At 35.4% G+C, this 21,391-nt stretch overlaps 1 protein-coding gene across 2 annotated transcripts in view; it reads left to right on the top strand.

The window, feature by feature from the left end:
- Positions 1–21,391, top strand: part of C10H14orf39 (chromosome 10 C14orf39 homolog) — a 49,446-nt gene that overhangs the window by 11,926 nt on the left and 16,129 nt on the right. The window contains exons 6-15 of one of the 2 annotated variants that reach the window (XM_015473263.3): positions 4,436–4,623; positions 4,749–4,791; positions 6,525–6,645; positions 7,752–7,843; positions 8,432–8,565; positions 9,365–9,441; positions 15,754–15,839; positions 15,926–15,984; positions 19,179–19,240; positions 20,422–20,594. In XM_015473263.3, coding sequence (XP_015328749.1) covers positions 4,436–4,623; positions 4,749–4,791; positions 6,525–6,645; positions 7,752–7,843; positions 8,432–8,565; positions 9,365–9,441; positions 15,754–15,839; positions 15,926–15,984; positions 19,179–19,240; positions 20,422–20,594 — 1,035 coding nt within the window. The remainder of the gene's footprint in view (positions 1–4,435; positions 4,624–4,748; positions 4,792–6,524; positions 6,646–7,751; positions 7,844–8,431; positions 8,566–9,364; positions 9,442–15,753; positions 15,840–15,925; positions 15,985–19,178; positions 19,241–20,421; positions 20,595–21,391) is intronic. The other variant, XM_059890886.1, reaches the window with a different exon arrangement.

Here is a 21,391-nt window from a genome sequence, read left to right as displayed (position 1 = left end):
TTTGCTATGACTAGTGTGTTCTCTTGACAAAACTCTGTTAGCCTTCGCCCTACTTCATTTTGTATTGCAGGGCTAAACTTGCCTGTTACTACAGGTATCTCTTGACTTCCTAATTGTGCATTCCAATCCTCTGTGATGAAAAGGACATCTATTTTTGGTGTTAGTTCTAGAAGGTGTTGTATGTCTTTACAGAACTGGTCAACTTCAGCTTCTTCAGCCTTAGTGGTTGGGGCATAGACTTGGATTACTGTGATGTTGAATGGTTTGCCATGGAAATGAATGGAGATCATTCTGTTGTTTTTGAGATTACACCCTAGTACTGCATTTCAGTACCCAAGTACTGGCCCAAGTATTGACCCAACCACTAATGCTGAAGAAGCTGAAGTTGACTGGTTCTGTGAAGACATATAACACCTTCCAGTTTTGCCAAGAGAATACATTGGTCATAGCAAACACCCTCTCCCAAGAACACAAGAGAAGATTCTACACGTGGACATCACCAGATGGTCAATACTGAAATCAGATTGATTATATTCTTTGAAGCCAAAGATGGAGAAGCTCAATACAGTCAGCAAAAACAAGACTGGGAGCTGACTGTGGCTCAGATCATGAACTCCTTATTGCCAAATTCAGACTAAAATTGAAGAAAGGGAAAATCACTAGACCATTTAGGTATGACCTAAATCAAATCCCTTACAATTATATAGAAGTGAGAAATAGATTCAAGGGATTAGATCTGACAGAGTGCCTGAAGAACTATGGATGGAGGTTCATAACATTGTACAGGAGACAGGGATCAAGACCATTTCCGAGAAAAAGAAATGCAAAAAGCAAAATGGCTGTCTGAGGAGGCCTTACAAATAGCTGTGAAAAGCAAAGGAGAAAAGGAAAGATATACGCATTTGAATGCAGAGTTCCAAAGAATAGCAAGAAGAGATAAGAAAGCCTTCCTCAGTGATCAGTGCAAAGATATAGAGGAAAACAATAGAAATGGGAAGACTAGAGATCTCTTCAAGAAAATTAGAGATACCAAGGGAACATTTCATGCAAAGATGGGCACAATAAAGGACAGAAATGGTATGGACCTAACAGAAGCAGAAGATATTAAGAAGACTTGGCAAGAATACACAGAAGAACTATTCAAAAAAGATCTTCATGACCCAGATAATCGTGATGGTATGATCACTCACCTAGAGCCAGACATCCTGGAATGTGAAGTCAAATGGGCCTTAGGAAGCATCACTACAAACAAAGCTAGTGGAGGTGATGGAATTCCAGTTGAGCTATTTCAAATCCTGAAAGATGATGCTGTGAAAGTGCTGCACTCAATATGCCATCGAATTGGGAAAACTCAGCAGTGGCCACAGGACTGGAAAAGGTCAGTTTTCATTCCAATCCCAAAGAAAGGCAATGCCAAAGAATGCTCAAACTACCACACAATTGCACTCATCTCACACGCTAGTAAAGTAATGCTCAAAATTCTCCAAGCGAGGCTTCAGCAACACGTGAACCATGAACTTCCAGATGCTCAAGCTGGATTTAGAAAAGGCAGAGGAACCAGAGATCAAATTGCCAACATCCGTTGGATTATTGAAAAAGCAAGAGAGTTCCAGAAAAACATCTACTTCTGCTTTATTGACTATGCCAAAGCCTTTGACTGTGTGGATCACAATAAACGGTGGAAAATTCTAAAAGAGATGGGAATACTAGACCACCTGACCTGCCTCTTGAGACATCTGTATGCAGGTCAGGAAGCAACAGTTAGAGCTGGACATGGAACAACAGACTGGTTCCAAATAGGGAAAGGAGTACATCAAGGCTGTATATTGTCACCCTGCTTATTTAACTCCTATGCAGAGTACATTATGAGAAACGATGGGCTGGATGAAGCACAAGCTGGAATCAAGATTGCTGGGAGAAATATCAATAACCTCAGATATGCAGATGCCACCACCCTTATGGCAGAAAGTGAAGAGGAACTAAAAAGCCTCTTGATGAAAGTGAAAGTGGGGAGTGAAAAAGTTGGCTTACAACTCAACATTCAGAAAACTAAGATCATGGCATCTGGTCCCATTACTTCATGGCAAATAGATGGGGAAACAGTGGAAACAGTGGCTGACTTTATTTTGGGGGGCTCCAAAATCACTGCAGATAGTGACTGCAGCCATGAAATTAAAGGACGTTTGCTCCTTGGAAGAAAATTTATGACCAATCTAGCCAGCATATTAAAAAGCAGAGACATTACTTTGCCAACAAAGGTCTATCTAGTCAAAGCTATGGTTTTTCCAGTAGTCATGTATGGATGTGAGAGTTGGACTATAAAGAGGGCTGAGCACAGAAGAACTGATGCTTTTGAACTGTGGTGTTGGAGAAGACTCTTGAGAATCCCTTGGACTGCAAGGAGATTCAACCAGTCCATCCTAAAGGAGACCATTTCATCTGAATTAAATTCACCCATTCCAGTCCTTTTTAGTTTGCTGACTCCTAAACTGTGATGTTCACGCCTGCCATCTCCTGTTTGACCACAGCCTATTTACCTTAATTTGTGGAGCTAACATTCCAGGTTCCTGTGCAATTATTGTTCTTTACAGTGTCGAGGTTTACTTTCCCCATCAGTCACATCCACAACTGAGTGCTAATTCTGCTTTGGCCCAACCACTTCATTATTTCTGGAGCTATTAGTAATGGTTCATTGTTCTTCCCCAGTTACATATTGGACATCTTCCAACCTGGGGGACTCAGCTTCTGATGTCATATCTTTTTGTCTCTTCACACTGTTCATGGGGTTCTCGCAGGAGGAATACTGGAGTGGTTTGCCATTTCCTGTGGAACACATTTTGTCAGAAGTCTTCACTGTGATGCGTCTATCTTGGGTGGCCCTGAACAGCATGGCTGATAGCTCCATTGAGTTATGCCAGTCCTTTGCCACAACAAGGCTATGATCTATGAAGGGATGAGGCATATAAGTGTGCTCACAAATCCACCTGCATGAGAACCTGCCCAAGCCTCACCCCATGCCAAAGTGGGAGTGCAGATAATTGGCTCAGATTTCAGTCCTCCTTCAGGAGCAGTGGTTACATGGTAGTCTTCCTTGTAGCTTTAATTGAGATCTTCTGCAAGCTTTAAGTAGGTATTCTATAAGAATCATCCTACCTGTAGATGTAGTTCTGTTGTGTTTGTGGGAAGAGATGAGCTCCCTGTCCCTCTACTCTGCCATCTTTTTCTTCTCTCAAGAATATGGTTTTGCAGTGAACCTGGATTGAACATGTTCAATGTTGTGAGGACTGGCAAACTTTTTTTGGTAAAGGTCCTGATAGTAAATGTTCTAGGCTTTTTAAATGTTAAAGTCTTTGTCACAGCTACTCCAGTCTGGTATTTTGGTATAAGAGCAACTGTAGGCAATATGTAAGTATTGTGTTCTAATAAAACTTTATTTATGGACATTTGCAGCTTGATTTTCATTAATTTTGATCTGTCATGAAGTATTTTGGAGAAGGAAATGGCAGCCCACTCCAATACTATTGCCTGGAAAATCCCATGGACAGAGGAGCCTGGTAGGCTACAGTCCATGGGGTCGCAAAGAGCCGGACACAACTGAGTGACGTCACTTTAACTTTCATGAAGTATTATTATTATTATTTTGATTTTTAAAAATAATTTAAAAATGTAAAAATTGTTCTTAGCTGATAAACTGTACAAAAACAGGTAGCAGGTTAGATTTGGCCCATAGATCATAGTAACTGACTTGTCTTGTAGATTAAGCAAAGTTCAGGTAAGAAGGAAGAGTTAATACCTTTTTTACAAGAATTGACCATCTCACTCAAGACTGGTTCTTGAAGAGATGATCATTCACCTCTACCTGAACTGTACTGGAGGAGTTCCTCCAAACAGTGCTGAAATTTTCTTATAAAACAGTTGTGGAATATGCAAGAATGATTGTGAACCCAAAGTTCTGCCACATAGAAAGTGATAATTTTAGCTTAGAAAACTTAAGGATATTTAAAGGCATAGTTATAAAGGTAGCTAAACTGGGAAGAATAGAGATTTAGAACTCAGGGAGAATAGAGATTCAAGAAGTAATCAAAAGAACCAGGTTCTGCATTGTCATGTAGGATGAGAAGTGAAAAGAGATCACTAAGTTGGACAAATTAGATCATTGGTAACCTTGGGAAGGGTGGATTCATTAGAATGGTGGAAGTAGAATTTTAATTGAAGAGGATTAAGGAGTGAGTAACTCAGGTAGTGAAGAAAAAGAGTAGAGAATTGGAAAGTTTAATCGAGTTAAGAAAAGTTTAAAGGGCAGACAGTATTGAGTGAAGCAAAAATAAGTAGATTTTTAACTTGTCTTTTATGCTTAATTTAGTAGTTTTTAACAAGTGATTTTAGAAAGTTTTTAGATGCACTTTTGTTATATTGATACCATTTCTTTTAACAGAAAAATGTACCATGATTATATATGTCAGTATAAAGATGTTTTAAAGCAATACCAACTAAAATACTCAGAAACACCCCTCTCACGTGAATATTATGAGAAGAAAAGAGAATATGAAGAAATTCAAAACAGAGTGTTGGCAAGTACTGAACAACTGAAAGTGAATGAAACTATTTTTATGGAATTTTTAGGTATTAATTTTTTTATACATACTGTTTGATACATACGTATTTTTGATACATACTGTTTTAATAACATTACCCTTGTAGTGAAAATAATATAATAAATCAATCTAAAATATGGTTTTGTTTTGCAGTGCCTTCTCCCTTTCCATCACTTACCAGTTGGACACTACATATGTATCCACAGTAGTATTTCTACTTAGAATTTTTATTTGATAAGTATTATTTCTGTATTCTAGCTGTTACTGTGTTTCCTTGTGACTATTACATTGATTTGGTTTTTTGTTTAATTAAAAAATTAAGAGATTACTTTAAAGGTCATCTGGAATTAGTTTTCATATATGTGCATGTCATCAGAAGCAAGAAATTTTAATGCAAATGAAGTGGTATATGTACTTGTCTTTAAGTGGCTTAACTTAGCAACCCAACCAATGAAAAAGTTATTTTGCTTTGTTTTACCAAAGAGTTTCAATTAAATCAGTTGATTATTTCTATTAGGATGGAAGGTGGTAAGGAGGTGAGTCACAATTCACTGGGTATCTACTTTGTGGCAGGAAGTACTCAAGAAGATACAGAGCTTTCTTATAATGAGCTCACAGTTTGGTAAGGAAACAAACATGTAAACAAGTAATTCTAATACAGTGGCATTGTATTAGATGCTTAAGTAATTTTTAATTGGTCTAAGTCTCATCTCTTTGTCAAGGAGATCTTCTCCCATGATGAACTTGGAACTTTAATCCTCTTCCAACCTCCACAATCCTTCATATGCTTTCCTATCAGATTATAACTCCACTGTTTGCACTAAGTCTTCTTTATCCCTTCATTCTACCTTGCTTCATTCTGCTTCATCCTAAATCATCCTTTTAACTCCTTTGCTGTTTGCTGTTTGCTCTCTTCATGTTTGGGTTTTAGCTTATTCTATACTTAGTTGTTCATTTGCTGCTGATCTAATACATTGCCACTGCATTAGAATTACTTGTTTGCATGTCCATTTCCTCTGCTAAACTGTGAGTGTTTTAACTTTCAGTGGATAGAGGCAGAGGTTGGTGGTAGATGCAGAAGGCACAGCAGGGGTTTAGGGACTTGGATTGTAGAAATGACATGAAGAGGTGATGAAGGTGGGGAGAGTTGAAGATTAGGAGTTAAATGTATCTAAAAAATTTAAATTGATATTATGATAATAGCATAGTGTTATAAATAATGTTCATTTGAAATTTTATACTCTAGCATATAAATCCTAAGTTTTAGTGAAATAGGAAAGGTCTGGCAAAGATTTTCTCTGGAGTTCTTGTTCATTAGCATTAAACATTTAAAAATTTTCCTAATGGATTACAGAGTAACTTAGGAAATTGTAGAAACTACTACTCATGCAGAATGTTTGTTAGCAGTTGAGAGATTCTCTACTTCAAATTGAGTGTAAATCTAGTTCAAGCAGAAAGTTCAAACAGAAGATATAGCTCTCTTTTGAGTTCTCCTGGTGCACAGATGGACCATAAAGAGCAAGAAGAGGAAGACTGAGTGGATTTATAATGTTGATCTTGGAACAAATAAATTACAGAAACTGAAGCAGTTAAGTTTGGACTTGATTATGTTCATCATGCCAAATGACATGATAAACGGGTTAAAAATAAAAGTAAAAACTGCCCTGTGAAAAAATTTAACTGAAAGAAAAAATCCTAACATGTATTTTGATGAAATGTTATTTTTAAGCTAAGTATATAATGTAGACAAACAGTAAATTGACAGTTTGCCAGATGTTTGTACTAGTCTTTCTGCTGTTTTCAGATACTGTTATTCATATTGTGTATATGATATATATATAATTAATTTTATATAATACTAATTTTTATATAGTACTTATATTATAAATGTGAAAGTTATTTATATTACATAGTTCCTTAACATAAAAGGGTTAATTTGAGATATAAAACACAAGATATTCTTAAACATGCTAACCAGTTTTCCAAAAGATCATGTGACTTGAAGAAAGAAGTAGATGACATGGAAATAGAAATTAATTATTTAAACCAGGTATTAATTTTGTTATATGTTTCTAATATGTGTGTTAATGTATAAGTGTAATGGTATGTTAGATGACAGCCTAAGAAGAGCTATTTCTAAAGCAACTCAATAATTTATTTGCCTCAGATTACCTTTGGAGCCAAAATGTTTTTAGGTATTGAGTATATTTGCTGGGAGGGATTGGGGGCAGGAGGAAAAGGGGACGACAGAGGATGAGATGGCTGGATGGCATCACCGACTCAGCAACTGAACTGAACTGATATTCAACTCTGAGTTTTGGGAAATAGTTTAACTTTCTTTGAGTGCTAAGAAAAGAAGATAAAGAGCAAGTTGGAGCTTAATAATAGATATTTAAAGGCATTAACAGAGCTTACAGCAGTGCTCTCATAAAGGAAAACAAGTTATTAAATGATTTAAAAAACTTAACGTAGAAAATTTATGACTAAAGTCTTTATAAAGCTAGGACAGAACTAGTTTTTAGCCTTTAAGACTGATGATACATGATATTTTCTTGAATATATTTTTAGTGTTATCTATTGAAATGTGGCTTTAATTGATGAGTATGAGAGCCACCAAAGTCACTTCCAAATTTTGAGAAAAAGTTGAATGGCTAATTTTCTAAATTTTATGAAAATTGTGTTAAAGGTGGTATATTTATCATCCGTAAGCATGAGGTTCCACATAACAGTAATATCATTTTAGTAAGAAGAAAGTGGGTGTCACTTTCTTTAAAATATATAGTAACTATTGGACATCTCTATGTAGGGAATCAACGTTTCCATTGCTTCTGATTGTCCTTTTTAAAAAGAATGAAAGTTGATTGAAATCTAGGTTTCCTAATGGAGTTGTAAGGAAAAATAAAAGGAGTATGATTTATTGTTAATTTTGACTGTTTTAGTAACTTTCACTAAAAGATTGTTAGTACTACCAAAAATATAAATCTTGTGATTATGTAGAAAAAAATCATATTCATTAGTTAAGATAACCAAATGTTTGTTAGTACTACCAAAAATATAAATCTTGTGATTATGTAGAAAAAAATCATATTCATTAGTTAAGATAACCAAATGTTTGCAGGTATTTATTTTGTTTTGCTTTGTCATTTTTCTTTTTAGCAGATTGCAAGACATTATGAAATGAAGAATCTTCCAGAAACTCTAGAAGAAAAAAGTAAAAACGTAGAAAAGAGAAAGGAATTGAAAGAAAGGTATGGTGGGGGTTTAGCCACTAAGTTATGTCGGACTCTTTGCGACACCATGGACTGGAGCCCGCCAGGCTCTTTTGTCTATGGGATTCTCTAGGCAAGAATACTGGAGAGAGTAGCCATTCCTTTCTCCAGTGGATCTTCCCAAGCAGGGTCTCCTGTATTGCAGGCAGATTCTGTACCATTTTAGCCACCAGGGAAGCCCCGAGAGAATGGTATAGGTAAACTTTAAAATAGGACTTTCTTTCAGATCAGATCAGATCAGTCGCTCAGTCGTGTCTGACTCTTTGCAACCCCATGAATCACAGCACGCCAGGCCTCCCTGTCCATCACCAACTCCCGGAGTTCACTCAGACTCATGTCCATCGAGTCAGTGATGCCATCCAGCCATCTCATCCTCTGTCGTCCCCTTCTCTTGCCCCCAATCCCTCCCTTTCTTTATATGAACAGATATTCTACATTTAAAATTGATTACATATTGTATACAATTTGAGGAGTTTTAGCTATATAATATCAAAATAGCTCTTCTAATTTTAAAATATGCTAATTTTTCCTTAGCTAATATTTAATATTATTCACTCTTATCTTTAGAATTTTTGAAAAAGATCCACAACCTGTACTTATGTTGAACAAAACCCTTCAAAACAGTCAATTATTTCTTCCATATGAATCTCAGAAATTAATAAAACCAATAAAGATGCATTCTTCAGAACCAAGAATTATAGGTACAGTATCTGTTTATTATTCAAAAACTTAGTTTTGTTTGAGAACATATAAAAGAAGAAATAGAAAGGAGCAATTTTAGTTATCACTTAGTGTAAGCAAGAGCTAACAATACTGGAGACTTATAGACTCATAAAGTGCCACTTTGGTTCTTTCTGAGAGCAAGCAAGATGTGCCTTCTATACATAATATTTTTCTTTTTGAGAGAGAAATCACTCATGATTTATTTTAAAAAAGAGTTTTAGTCTGGTTTCCAGCTATCAGAAGAGGATGAATAATTGTATATTTTTCATTTGAGAAGTTGTATTATCAGTATGTATGATTAAAGTCACTCAGTTGTGTCTGACTCTTTGCGACCCCATGGTGGTGAGACTTGTGGTAATGATACTGTGACTTAGTCACTGAGACATTTAAATCATGTTTTATTTGATGGATAGATTAACTACATTGTGCTAGGTTAACTACACTAGCTGTTTTATTCCCCAGTCATTTACATCACCACTCTTTGTTCTTTGGTTCCACATTATAAATATGTAGTTTTGTCAGCTACTTTTTAAAATTTAATTTAAAAAATTTACTTATTTCTTTTTAATCAGCTGTTTTTCATTTTATATACATGGTTATTATAATAGCTACTATATATTGAAGAATTAAGATTATGTAATAATTTCATAATTCTTTACTTTAAATTAAATATTTTGTAACTTGATTTTTTAAATTACAAGGTGAGGTTAAATGTTGGACATGACATTTGATTCTATTTCTGGAATTGATTTGAAGTTGTACAATTTAATAATCTAGATAAAAAAGAAGAAAGTTCTGTGAGTCAGTCAAAGCTTGCCAATATTGACTTCAAGCAAAAAGAAAATGATGCACATGTAGGTATTTCTTTTTTAATAGTATAAATTAAATGCTTGCGTTAAATGGTATAGTGAATATACTGCATTTAGGCTGTGTGTGTTTGTGTGTGTGTGTGTGTGTGTGTGTGTTATAAATATATTAAACTAGCCATTAGTACAATCTCAGGATATGAAAAACTTAAAGAGTTTTGTATGGTAGCCTGAGCATATACTGTAGCCGTGTCCTTTACTTCTAAAAATAAAAGATATTTGAAAATATCAATCACTGTACCCAATAGACCAAAATCTAAAAGACATTTCTCAAGGAATTAGATTGAAGAGGGAAATTGTGGCACCATCTCCATAATGTCGTCATTTCTTGAGTTCCACTGGTGTTTTCTTTTCCTGCTATCCTTATGCTAAACTTTTACCTCAAAGTTATTTCATGGTCAGAATAACCATTACAACTTGCTATCATATCTTCCTCCTAGGGAGGAAAGAAAAAGGAGAAAAAAGTCTTGTTGAGTCAGCCTCATTTTTAAGGATATTTCATGGAAGCTCCTTAAATAATTTATGTTAATGTTTCATTGACAAGAATTTTATAACATGGTTACCTCTATCTGCAGAGAGGTTGACAAACATGATGGGCTTTTTGTTTGTTTACTTTTTAAATCAGAACATAAAGGAAATGTTGATTTTGAAGAAGATAGAAAAACTAGCAGTTTCTGCCAACAAGAATGAATCAAGTAGATGAAAAATAAGTAAGGATGTAGAGGATCTAACACAAATAGTAAGCTTTGTGCCCAACATACACATAATTCAGTTAAATTTTGTTTGCAGTATTCACCAAAATTGACTATTTTTAAAAACAAAAAGGATATGTCCTCCATTCTAAAAAGCTGCTATCTTTACTAACCACAACATCAAAAAAGTTAAACAAGTTAAACAAAAACATAGCCTTCTCCTCAAAAAACTATTTGGTTGAGTAAAAAGAAATTCAGTTCAGTCGCTCAGTCATGTCCAACTCTTTGCGACCCCATGAACTGCAGCACACCAAGCCTCCCTGTCTATCACCAACTCCCAGAGTCCACCCAGACCATCCAACCATCTCATCCTCTGTCGTCCCCTTCTCCTCCTGCCCTCAACCTTTCCCAGCATCAGGGTCTTTTCCAGTGAGTCAGCTCTTTGCCTCAGGTGGCCAAAGTATTGAAGTTTCAGCTTCAGCATCATTCCTTCCAATGAACACCCAGGACTGATCTTCTTTAGGATGGACTGGTTGGATCTCCTTGCAGTCCAAGGGACTCTCAAGAGTCTTCTCCAACACCACAGTTCAAAAGCATCAATTCTTCTGCACTCAGCTTTCTTTATAGTCCAACTCTCATATCCATACATGACCACTGGAAAAACCATAGCCTTGACTAGATGGACCTTTGTTGACAAAGTAATGTCTCTGCTTTTCAATATGCTATCTAGGTTGGTCATAACTTTCCTTCCAAGGAGTAAGCATCTTTTAGTTTCATGGCTGCAATCACCATCTGCAGTGATTTTGGAGCCCCCCAAAATAAAGTCAGCCACTGTTTCCACTGTTTCCCCATCTATTTGCCATGAAGTGATGGGACGGGATGCCATGGTCTTAGTTTTCTGAATGTTGAGTTTTAAGCCAACTTTTTCACTCTCCACTTTTACTTTCATCAAGAGACTCTTTAGTTCTTCTTCACATGTGAATTATTCTGCCATAATTCACATGCTTTTGAATTACTTTTGGGTTATAGAAGAAATCAAAATAGAATTTAAAAACTATTTAAAAGCATACTATAATCCCAAACCTGTGAAATCAGAGAGAAGTTTATGTTTGAAAACAAGCATATTAGAAAATAAGGAAGATTAAAATCAGCCAAACATTAAGTATTAATCTGAAATGTTGAACTTAAAGTATGAAAAGCTTAACTTAAAATATAAAAATAAAATAATAAATGCAAAAAAGTAGGAATTAACAGAGAAAAGCAGAAATGTATGAAATTTAGAAATAAGGTTAATTAATATAGCCAAACGCTAATAAGTTTCAGCAAGTGTACAGAAAAAAGAAGTCCCCCATCATAAAAAAAAGTATAAAGTGGGGGAAAAGTGTATATCAATACATCTATGAAAGAAATCTTTTCAAAGTCCTAAGATGATACTATGTAAAATTATATACCAACAAACTTGAAAATTTAGGTGAGATGGAAAATTTTTTGGACAATATAAATTGCTAGACTGAAAAAAACATGAATAGATCAATAACTTATAAGAAACAGAAATGTAAATGAAACTGAAATGTAAATAAATGCCTATTTCCTTCTTTTCTCCTTTATTTCCCTCCCTTTTCCCTCTACCACCCATGCCCTTCAGAACACTTCAGACTCAATTTTTCAGGTGAATTCTGTCAAACCTTAGATCAGAGTTTCTCAATAGTGACACTGTTGACATTTAGATCAGATAATTAGTTCTTTATTGTGGGGTTGTCCACAGGAAAAATTAATTACTCTACTGATCCACTAGAGTCCAGTAGCACCTCATCTGCAATTTATGACAATCAAAAGTATCTCCAGATATTGTCAAATGTCGTCTGAGAGGCAAACAAAGATCATGGCATCTGGTCCCATCAATTCATGGCAAATAGATGGGGAAACAGTGGAAACAGTGACAGACTTTATTTTCTTGGGCTCCAAAATCACTGCAGATGGTGACTGCATGCACAAAATTAAAAGACACTTGCTTCTTAGAATAAAAGCTATGACAAACCTAGACAGTGTATTAAAAAACAGAGACATTACTTTGCCTACAGAGGTCCGTGTAGTCAAAGCTATGGTTTTTCCAGTAGTCATTATGGATGTGAGAGTTGGACCATAAAGAAGGCTGAACGCCAAAGAATTGGTGCTTTTGAACTGTGGTGTTGGAGAAGACTCTTTGAGAGTCCCTTGGACAGTAAGGAGATCAAACCAGTCAGTCCTACAGGGTATCAACTCTGAATATTCATCAGAAGGACTGATGCTGAAGCTGAAGCTCCAATACTTTGACTACCTGATGTGAAGAGCCAACTCATTGTAAATCAGACCCTGATCCTGGGAAAGATAGAAGGCAGGAGGAGTAGGGGATGACAGAAGATGAGATGGTTGGATGGCATCACTGACTCAATGGGCACGAATCTGAGCAAGCTCTGGGAGATGGTGAAGGACAGAAAAGCATGGAGTCGCAAAGAGTTGGACACGACTGAGCAACTGAACAACAACAACAAAAGCAAAATAAAAATGACAGAATTAAGACCAATGGCTGTTATAACAAAAATAAATGGATAAACTTTCCTATTAAAGATATTTTAATTACGGGTAAAATAAGAAAAATCAGTAACTCTTAAAAATGAGTGACTCGGGGAGATTGAAAGACTTGAAACTAACAGTATAAACATTAGTAAAGCAGTGATTAAACATTACATAAAATTTAAAGTTAAAAACAATATATTAGTTCTGCTATATGTGTCATACATGTTTTAAAAAGAAGGTTTCAGGATTTACTCTTTTAACTTGTTTTCCTTTCCTGTATTCAATTTTAGAGGGTATAGGGGATTTAGAGACACAGACATCTGTTCAGTTCAGTTCAGTTGCTCAGTCGTGTCCGACTCTTTGCGACCCCATGAATTGCAGCACACCAGGTCTCCCTGTCCATCACCAACTCCCAGAGTTCACCCAAACTCATGTCCATCAAGTCGGTTATACCATCCAGCTATCTTATCCTCTGTCGTCCCCTTCTCCTCCTGCCCCCAATCCCTCCCAGCGTCAGAGTCTTTTCCAATGAGTCAACTCTTCGCATGAGGTGGCCAAAGTATTGGAGTTTCAGCTTTAGCATCAGTCCTTCAAAAGAACCCCAGGACTGATCTCCTTTAGAATGGACTGGTTGAATCTCCTTGTAGTCCAAGGGACTCTCAAGAGTCTTCTCCAACACCACAGTTCAAAAGCATCAATTAATTGCATCCAAATACTGCATCCAAGTACTACAACAGTACTTAGATGCAATCTAAAAAACGACAGAATGATCTCTGTTCATTTACAAGGCAAACCATTCAATATCATGGTAATCCAAGCCTAAGCCCCGACCAGTAATGCTGAAGAAGCTGAAGTTGAACAATTCTATGAAGACTTACAAGACCTTCTAGAACTATACCAGTTGAATGCAGAGTTCCAAAGAATAGCAAGGAGAGATAAGAAAGCCTTCCTCAGTGATCAGTGCAAAGATATAGAGGAAAACAATAGAATGGGAAAGACTAGAGATCTCTTCAAGAAAATTAGAGATACCAAGGGAACATTTCATGCAAAGATGGGCACAATAAAGGACAGAAATGGTATGGACCTAACAGAAACAGAAGATATTAAGAAGACTTGGCAAGAATACACAGAAGAACTATTCAAAAAAGATCTTCATGACCCAGATAATCGTGATGGTATGATCACTCACCTAGAGCCAGACATCCTGGAATGCGAAGTCAAATGGGCCTTAGGAAGCATCACTACAAACAAAGCTAGTGGAGGTGATGGAATTCCAGTTGAGCTATTTCAAATCCTGAAAGATGATGCTGTGAAAGTGCTGCACTCAATATGCCATCGAATTGGGAAAACTCAGCAGTGGCCACAGGACTGGAAAAGGTCAGTTTTCATTCCAATCCCAAAGAAAGGCAATGCCAAAGAATGCTCAAACTACCGCACAATTGCACTCATCTCACACGCTAGTAAAGTAATGCTCAAAATTCTCCAAGCGAGGCTTCAGCGATACGTGAACCATGAACTTCCAGATGCTCAAGCTGGATTTAGAAAAGGCAGAGGAACCAGAGATCAAATTGCCAACATCCGTTGGATTATTGAAAAAGCAAGAGAGTTCCAGAAAAACATCTGCTTTATTGACTATGCCAAAGCCTTTGACTGTGTGGATCACAATAAACGGTGGAAAATTCTAAAAGAGATGGGAATACTAGACCACCTGACCTGCCTCTTGAGACATCTGTATGCAGGTCAGGAAGCAACAGTTAGAGCTGGACATGGAACAACAGACTGGTTCCAAATAGGGAAAGGAGTACATCAAGGCTGTATATTGTCACCCTGCTTATTTAACTTCTATGCAGAATACATCATGAGAAACGATGGGCTGGATGAAGCACAAGCTGGAATCAAGATTACTGGGAAAAATATCAATAACCTCATATACAGAAGACGCCACCCTTATGACAGAAAGTGAAGAAGAACTAAAGAACTTCATGACAAAAGTGAAAGAGAAAAGTGAAAAAGTTGGCTTACAACTCAACATTCAGAAAACTAAGATCATGGCATCTGGTCCAATCACTTCATGGCAAATAGATGGGGAAACAGTGGCAACAGTGACAGACTTTATTTTGGGGGCTCCAAAATCACTGCAGATGGTGACTGCAGCCGTGAAATTAAAGGATGCTTGCTCCTTGGAAGAAAATTTATGACCAATCTAGCCAGCATATTAAAAAGCAGAGACATTACTTTGCCAACAAAGGTCCATCTAGTCAAAGCTATGGTTTTTCCAGTAGTCATGTATGGATGTGAGAGTTGGACTATAAAGAGGGCTGAGTGCAGAAGAATTGATGCTTTTGAATTGTGGTGTTGGAGAAGACTCTTGAGAATCCCTTGGACTGCAAAGAGATCAAACCAGTCTATCCTAAAGGAGATCAGTCCTGAATATTCATTGGAAGGACTGATGCTGAAGCTGAAACTCCAATACTTTGACCACCTGATGCGAAGAACTGACTCATTGGAAAAGACTTTGATGCTGGGAAAGATTGAAGGCGGGAGTAGAAGGGGACGACAGAGGATGAGATGGTTGGATGGCATCACCGACTCAATGGACATATGAGTTTGAGTAAACTCCAGGAGTTGATTACGGACATTGAGGCCTGGTTGCTGCAGTCTGTGGTGTTGCAAGGAGTCAGACACGACTAAGCGACTGAACTGAACTGAACATAAATTAATTAGATTAAGAATTAAGATTCCCTTTATTAATCAAGAATAAGGAAGACAAAATTTTAAGTTTACCTTAAATGTATGTATACTATCAGGCATAGTAAGTATACTTTTCAAAAACATCGAATTCCTTGAGACTCTTAAGCCTTTCTGTTTCCCAGTGTTTGACTTAATGTTTTGTATGCAGTGGTTTCATTTAATGTTTGTACTCGTCAGTGTTGATAATAATAGTGATGATGAGGTGGATGACAGTGTTCTTTGAGAGCCCTGAGTAGCCATGGCAAGCAAAACATTTTATTGTTTCGTATAGTCAATTCTAATGCTTAATTCTTTTGTTCAGGTATTGAATGACTCTGCTGTGAATAACCATCCAAAATGTACACATGTTACGGCTTTTAAAAATTCACAAAATGTTATGCAGTTCAGGTAACCTTTAAAAATAAGAAATTGACTTATTTTCTGAAATGCTCAACTCAGTAAATAATATAAAAATGTTGTTTATTGTATTTTAGATTAGTAACCCCACAGAAACAATCAAATTGCAATCAATGGTTGGAAAAGAGAGATACAGGTATTTGCCATTTATATTATTCCTAAGAAATGGGAGTAACAAGTTATATCAGATTTTTATACTAGTCAAATAAATTATTTGGATTATTTGCATCTCTGGCTAACTCACCGTGCATGCCTGGTTTTAAAATATGTTTTAAATATAAAACAAATACACTTATTGTAGAAAATTTGGAAAATGGAGAAAAATATAAAAGAAGCAAAAATACCAACCACCCAGATATAACTAATACTACATACACTACTGTATTTTTTTTTCTCTATGCATATGTGTTTTTTTTTCTTTTTGTTTGTTCCTTTAAATTTGAAGCATACTATGTATATTACTTTGGGTCTTTTTCTTTCCACTTGATATGCCCTTGAAGATATTTTTCCATGCCATTAAATATATTTTATTTGAGATGACTTATAATATGTCTTTGCATGGGTATGCTTTAATTTATTTAGTTTATTTAGCTCACACTGAACATTTTTGTTACTTCCAGATTTTTTTGCTGTTATAAATGATGCTACTATATTCTTTTATATAAATATTTTGCTATCTTAGATTATTTTCTTTGAATAAATCATAGAAAGGTCACAGGATATATATGTATAAACTTATTATCCTAGAATCAAGTACCTCTTAGAACTTTGATGCACCTTTGACACAGACTCATTCTCTATGTGTGTGTATCTATCTATCTATTATCTATCTGTCTATATATATATACTGTATGCATACATATATATATATATATAAAATATATAATATATCATAGAGACACACACATACAAATATATATATAGTTGCCCCTGATGCGAAGAACTGACTCATTGGAAAAGACCCTGATGCTGGGAAAGATTGAAGGCAGGAGAAGAAGGAGACAACAGAGGATGAGCTGGTTGGATGGCATCACCAACTTGACGGACATGAGTCTGAGCAAGCTTCAGGAGTTGGTGATGGACAGGGAAGCCTGGCATGCTGCAGTCCATGGAGTCGTAAAGAGTCAGACACAACTTAGCGACTGAACTGACTGACTGATAGTTGCCCAGTAATAAGTAGCAATTAGGCTATATAAAAGTCTTTCTCTCTTCTTGACTTATTTTGAAATTTTAAAAAATGACTCATTCGGGTGGTAAATATATGCATATTCTGAATGGTCATATAATATACTATAAGCCTGTTCCTCACTCTCAATATAGGATTCAACCAAGACAATATACTTAATGGATATTCCTTACACTTTCTTCTGGAAAAAAGGATTATGACTTATCTATCCAGGTGATATATTTCACCTGTTTATAATCCTCTGTCAGAGAAGGCAGTGGCACCCCACTCCAGTACTCTTGCCTGGAAAATCCCATGGATGGAGGAGCCTGGTGGGCTACAGTCCATGAGGTCGCTAAGAGTCAGACACGACTGAGCAACTTCACTTTTCACTTTCATGCACTGGAGAAGGAAATGGCAACCCGTTCCAGTGTTCTTGCCTGGAGAATCCCAGGGACGGGGGAGCCTGGTGGGCTGCTGTCTATGGGGTTGCACAGAGTTGGACATGACTGAAGCGACTTAGCAGCAACAGCAGCATAATCCTCTGTATGTGCTAAGCTGACAGTGTTAGACAGGGAAGAATGGATAATCTCTAGGAATAATATACCCCCTAATACAGATACATGGGGAAATGTATGTATCTGGCATAGTCCTAGCTGCCATTGAGCCTATATGGTGAGGCTCCACACTCAAGAAGGTAAGAAGAAGAAAGATTCTCTTCAACAATCTCCAAGCCTATCTTTTGAAGAAGTTAATATATGGTGAAAGTAGTAGTATGATTAATGCAAGAGGCAAACCTTTAAAGCTTTCAGATGACCAAATAGGGAAACTTCTGTTCAAGATAGGAAAGAATTTCCTAAAAAATGAAAAAACCCAATCATAAAAGAAGTATTGATAAATTTGGTTATATTAAAATTAAGAATTTCTATTCATCAAAAAACACTGTAAAAAGAATGGGAGGCAAGAGAATATATTTTTAATAAAACTGTCAAAGGACTAGTTTCCAAAAATGTGTAAAACCTTCTACAAACCAAGAGGAAAACTACAGACAACCCAATTAGAAACGTGCAAAATAATTACGAATAGGCACTTCAAATAGAAAAACTTTTGTGGCAGACAAACATATTAAAAAAATGTTCAGCAAATCAGGAAACTGAGAAATAAACCCACAATGAGATATCATTATACCCCCATCAGATTAGCAAAATTTGGAAGATCTGACAATGTTCAGTGTTGATGAGAATGTAGGACAATTAAAACTCTCATAATTATTGGTAGAAACTTTTAATATGTCATTTATAAATAACTTATTGGCATATAACTAAGTTATAATTGGAGGTCATAATTTTTTCCTGTGAAATTGAATAATTCCCTAGGGTAGCTCAGGATGGCCAGTTGCCACAACAAAAATTGGTGAATAGTTTCAAAACTAAAATTGGAGAATAGTTTAACATCTGGTAAAATGGAAGATACACATACCCTGTATTTTGTAATTCCACTCCTAGGTATGTACCTAGAGAAATACAAGTACATACATACAAGTATATATGTAGAAGAGTGTTAAAATCATTGTTTGTAATAGCCTCAAAACAGAAACGCCCCAAATGTCCATCTGTAGTTGAATGGATAGTACTGTGTTACATTGTGTTGTGTTTGTATATTAGAATACTTTACACCTATAAAAGTAAGCAAACTATGTCTATATGCAACAATATAGATGAATCTCATGAGAGTGTACTAAACCAAAAAAGCATGACAAAGAGCACATACATTATTATTTCATCATATAACATTTAAAACAGGAAAAAGTATATTGCTTAAGTGATAAACTGATAAATCAGGGTAATGATTATCACAGAAGTCAGAATAGTATTTACCATTGAGAAGGAGGCTATGGGGAATATGGGGCCTTTTGGAGAACTCATAATGTTCTATTTCTTTATCAAGGTAGCAGTTACATGGGGTGTTCTCTTTATAATTTTGTTTGTTAAACTGTTCATGTAGGTTTTATTCTATTATTTTTATGTATTAGATTGAAGTATCTAAAATTTCTATTTTTATTGACCAAGAACAGTTAAATATTGGCAGTTTCATATGGTTTAATTTATTTTATTTACAATTAAATTTCAAAAAGAAAAAGTAGTTTGTTCTCATATAACAAACAGATGCTGAGTGTGGAGATAAAGGGACAATAAGACAATTGCCAGAATCAAAATGTGCTTCACAAGTAAGTCAAATGTTTTGTTTTTAATTTCTAAGTAGAATATTCTAATTTAAATACTGTTTTCATTTTAATTTCACATTTGGGCTAACAAAGCTTATTTATGTGAGGTCTGGATGTTATTAACTTAGAAATCAAGTTGCTGTGATGTTACAGATTCTATTCCTTGGAGGAGTTATAGATTTAAAAGTGAAACCACAAAAAGTTTACATGAAATATTTAAAAAATTGTCATTAATAATTGACTATATATATTGATACCACAACAACTAAATTATAACTGAATAAGGAAATTTTGTTTGGTAAGATTGAATTATTAGTCAAGGATGCCACAAAAATATCTTCAAAGTATTTTTTAATAGTAGATAGCTTTAGTGATTGTAGGTGTAGGCAATGTACTATAGCTGCTGCTGCTGCTGCTGCTGCTGCTGCTGCTAAGTCACTTCAGTCATGTCCGACTCTGTGCAACCCCAGAGACGGCAGCCCACCAGGCTCCCCCATCCCTGGGATTCTCCAGGCAAGAACACTGGAGTGGCTTGCCATTAAGGGATAAAACAAGAGAAACAACAGTAGTATTCTACTATAAAGAAATACAGGTAAAAAGCACACTTAAATTTTTTTGCTGGAGGGACCCAAATAAATTGTTTCCAAATAGGATTTGGTAACAAACATTTGAGAAATCATATTCCTAGTTTACCAAATGATATAAAGGGGAGTTAGTATTCAAGTTCTCAATTTTGTAGGGAAACTAGTATAATGAATTTATAAGGGCAAAAAATGTAAAGAACATAACCAATGAGAAAAAAGATTGCCCTTTTCTTTCAAAGGGGTATACAAATCTTGACCCAGAGCACAATGTGGAAATTTTGAAAGGAAAATTATTTCTAACCATTTTCTTTCATCAATCTGAATATATCCTGGTTGTGAGTTAATTTTTCAGGTAGAGATAGGTGAGATAGAGCTGGGAAGAAAAAAATTAGAAAATTGAAAATAATTTTTCTCCTGTTTGCTGACAGATGTATTTTGGTATCACTTTCACGAATTATTCTTATTTCACTTATTTTGTTTATGAATTGATAACATCATATGTTAATACTGATGTTTTTAACCTCACATATTTTTACATATATGAGTTTGTTAATGCAATAATATTCCTTTTTATAGCTTACTGTTACTTTGACTTTGCAGATTACATATGCAGAACATTTTGGGAAGCCAATAGAAAGTAATAGTGATGAAGTAGAAGAAAGGGCTGGGATTTTTCCACGAACTCCTGAAATTCCTTTATTTTTAAGAACTCCTGAAGATGTGAAAGCACCTGATTCTGTGGAGAAATTACCTAAAACCCCCTCAATTGAAATGTAAGATTTTAATTAATTATTATAATGAAAGAATCTATATATTTTGAATTATGTAAATAATTGATAGGAATAGTAAAATGCTTAATACCTCTAACTTTAAAAAGTTTTCTATTATGGAATATTTCAAATATAAAAAGGAGAGAGATTAGTATAATGAACTGTCATATACCTACCACTCTGCCATCTCATTTCATAGACACTTTTCCCCATTTTTCCCTGAAATGTTTAGCTGAAGGTAACATGGATCCTGAGTACCTATCAAGTTTAATATTATAATATTTAAGATTTTCAGAAGAATAAAGATGTATGGAAAATATTAAATTGTCAAGCTAAAAAGTTACTATCACATTTGGTAGATTGTGGACACCACTGAATAATATTCCAGCAGTCATTTTGCCTTAATGTCGTAGTGTCTTAAACAAAACTGCCATTATTTAAGTAACTTTGGTTGACATAAATATCTCTAACATCATTATTTAACTTTGGAAACCACAGATTTGTAGTTTACAGCCAAAAAACTAATGCTATATTTAAGCTTTTTGTTTAGTTCAGTCTTTTCTTTGATGCTGAATCCTGGGATTCTTCTAAAATACGTGTCAAATAGATTTCCCTTCATCAGGAATCTCTCTCTTGTGTTCTACTCTGTATTTTAAATTGCTAGTAAGATTTTTATGTATAAATGTCATGCTGTTGACTCAAAAACAGGATGTTCAAAATGGAATTTATCTTCAAATCTGGGAACTGTTAAAGGGTGTTGCGATCGTATACTAAAACCTCTCTTTATGGATAAGAAAACC

This window comes from Bos taurus, chromosome 10 (genome assembly GCF_002263795.3).
Source record: "Bos taurus isolate L1 Dominette 01449 registration number 42190680 breed Hereford chromosome 10, ARS-UCD2.0, whole genome shotgun sequence".
Lineage (NCBI taxonomy): Eukaryota > Metazoa > Chordata > Mammalia > Artiodactyla > Bovidae > Bos > Bos taurus.
Note: the sequence above shows the minus strand (reverse complement) of the source record. Positions and strands in the feature narration are given on the sequence as shown.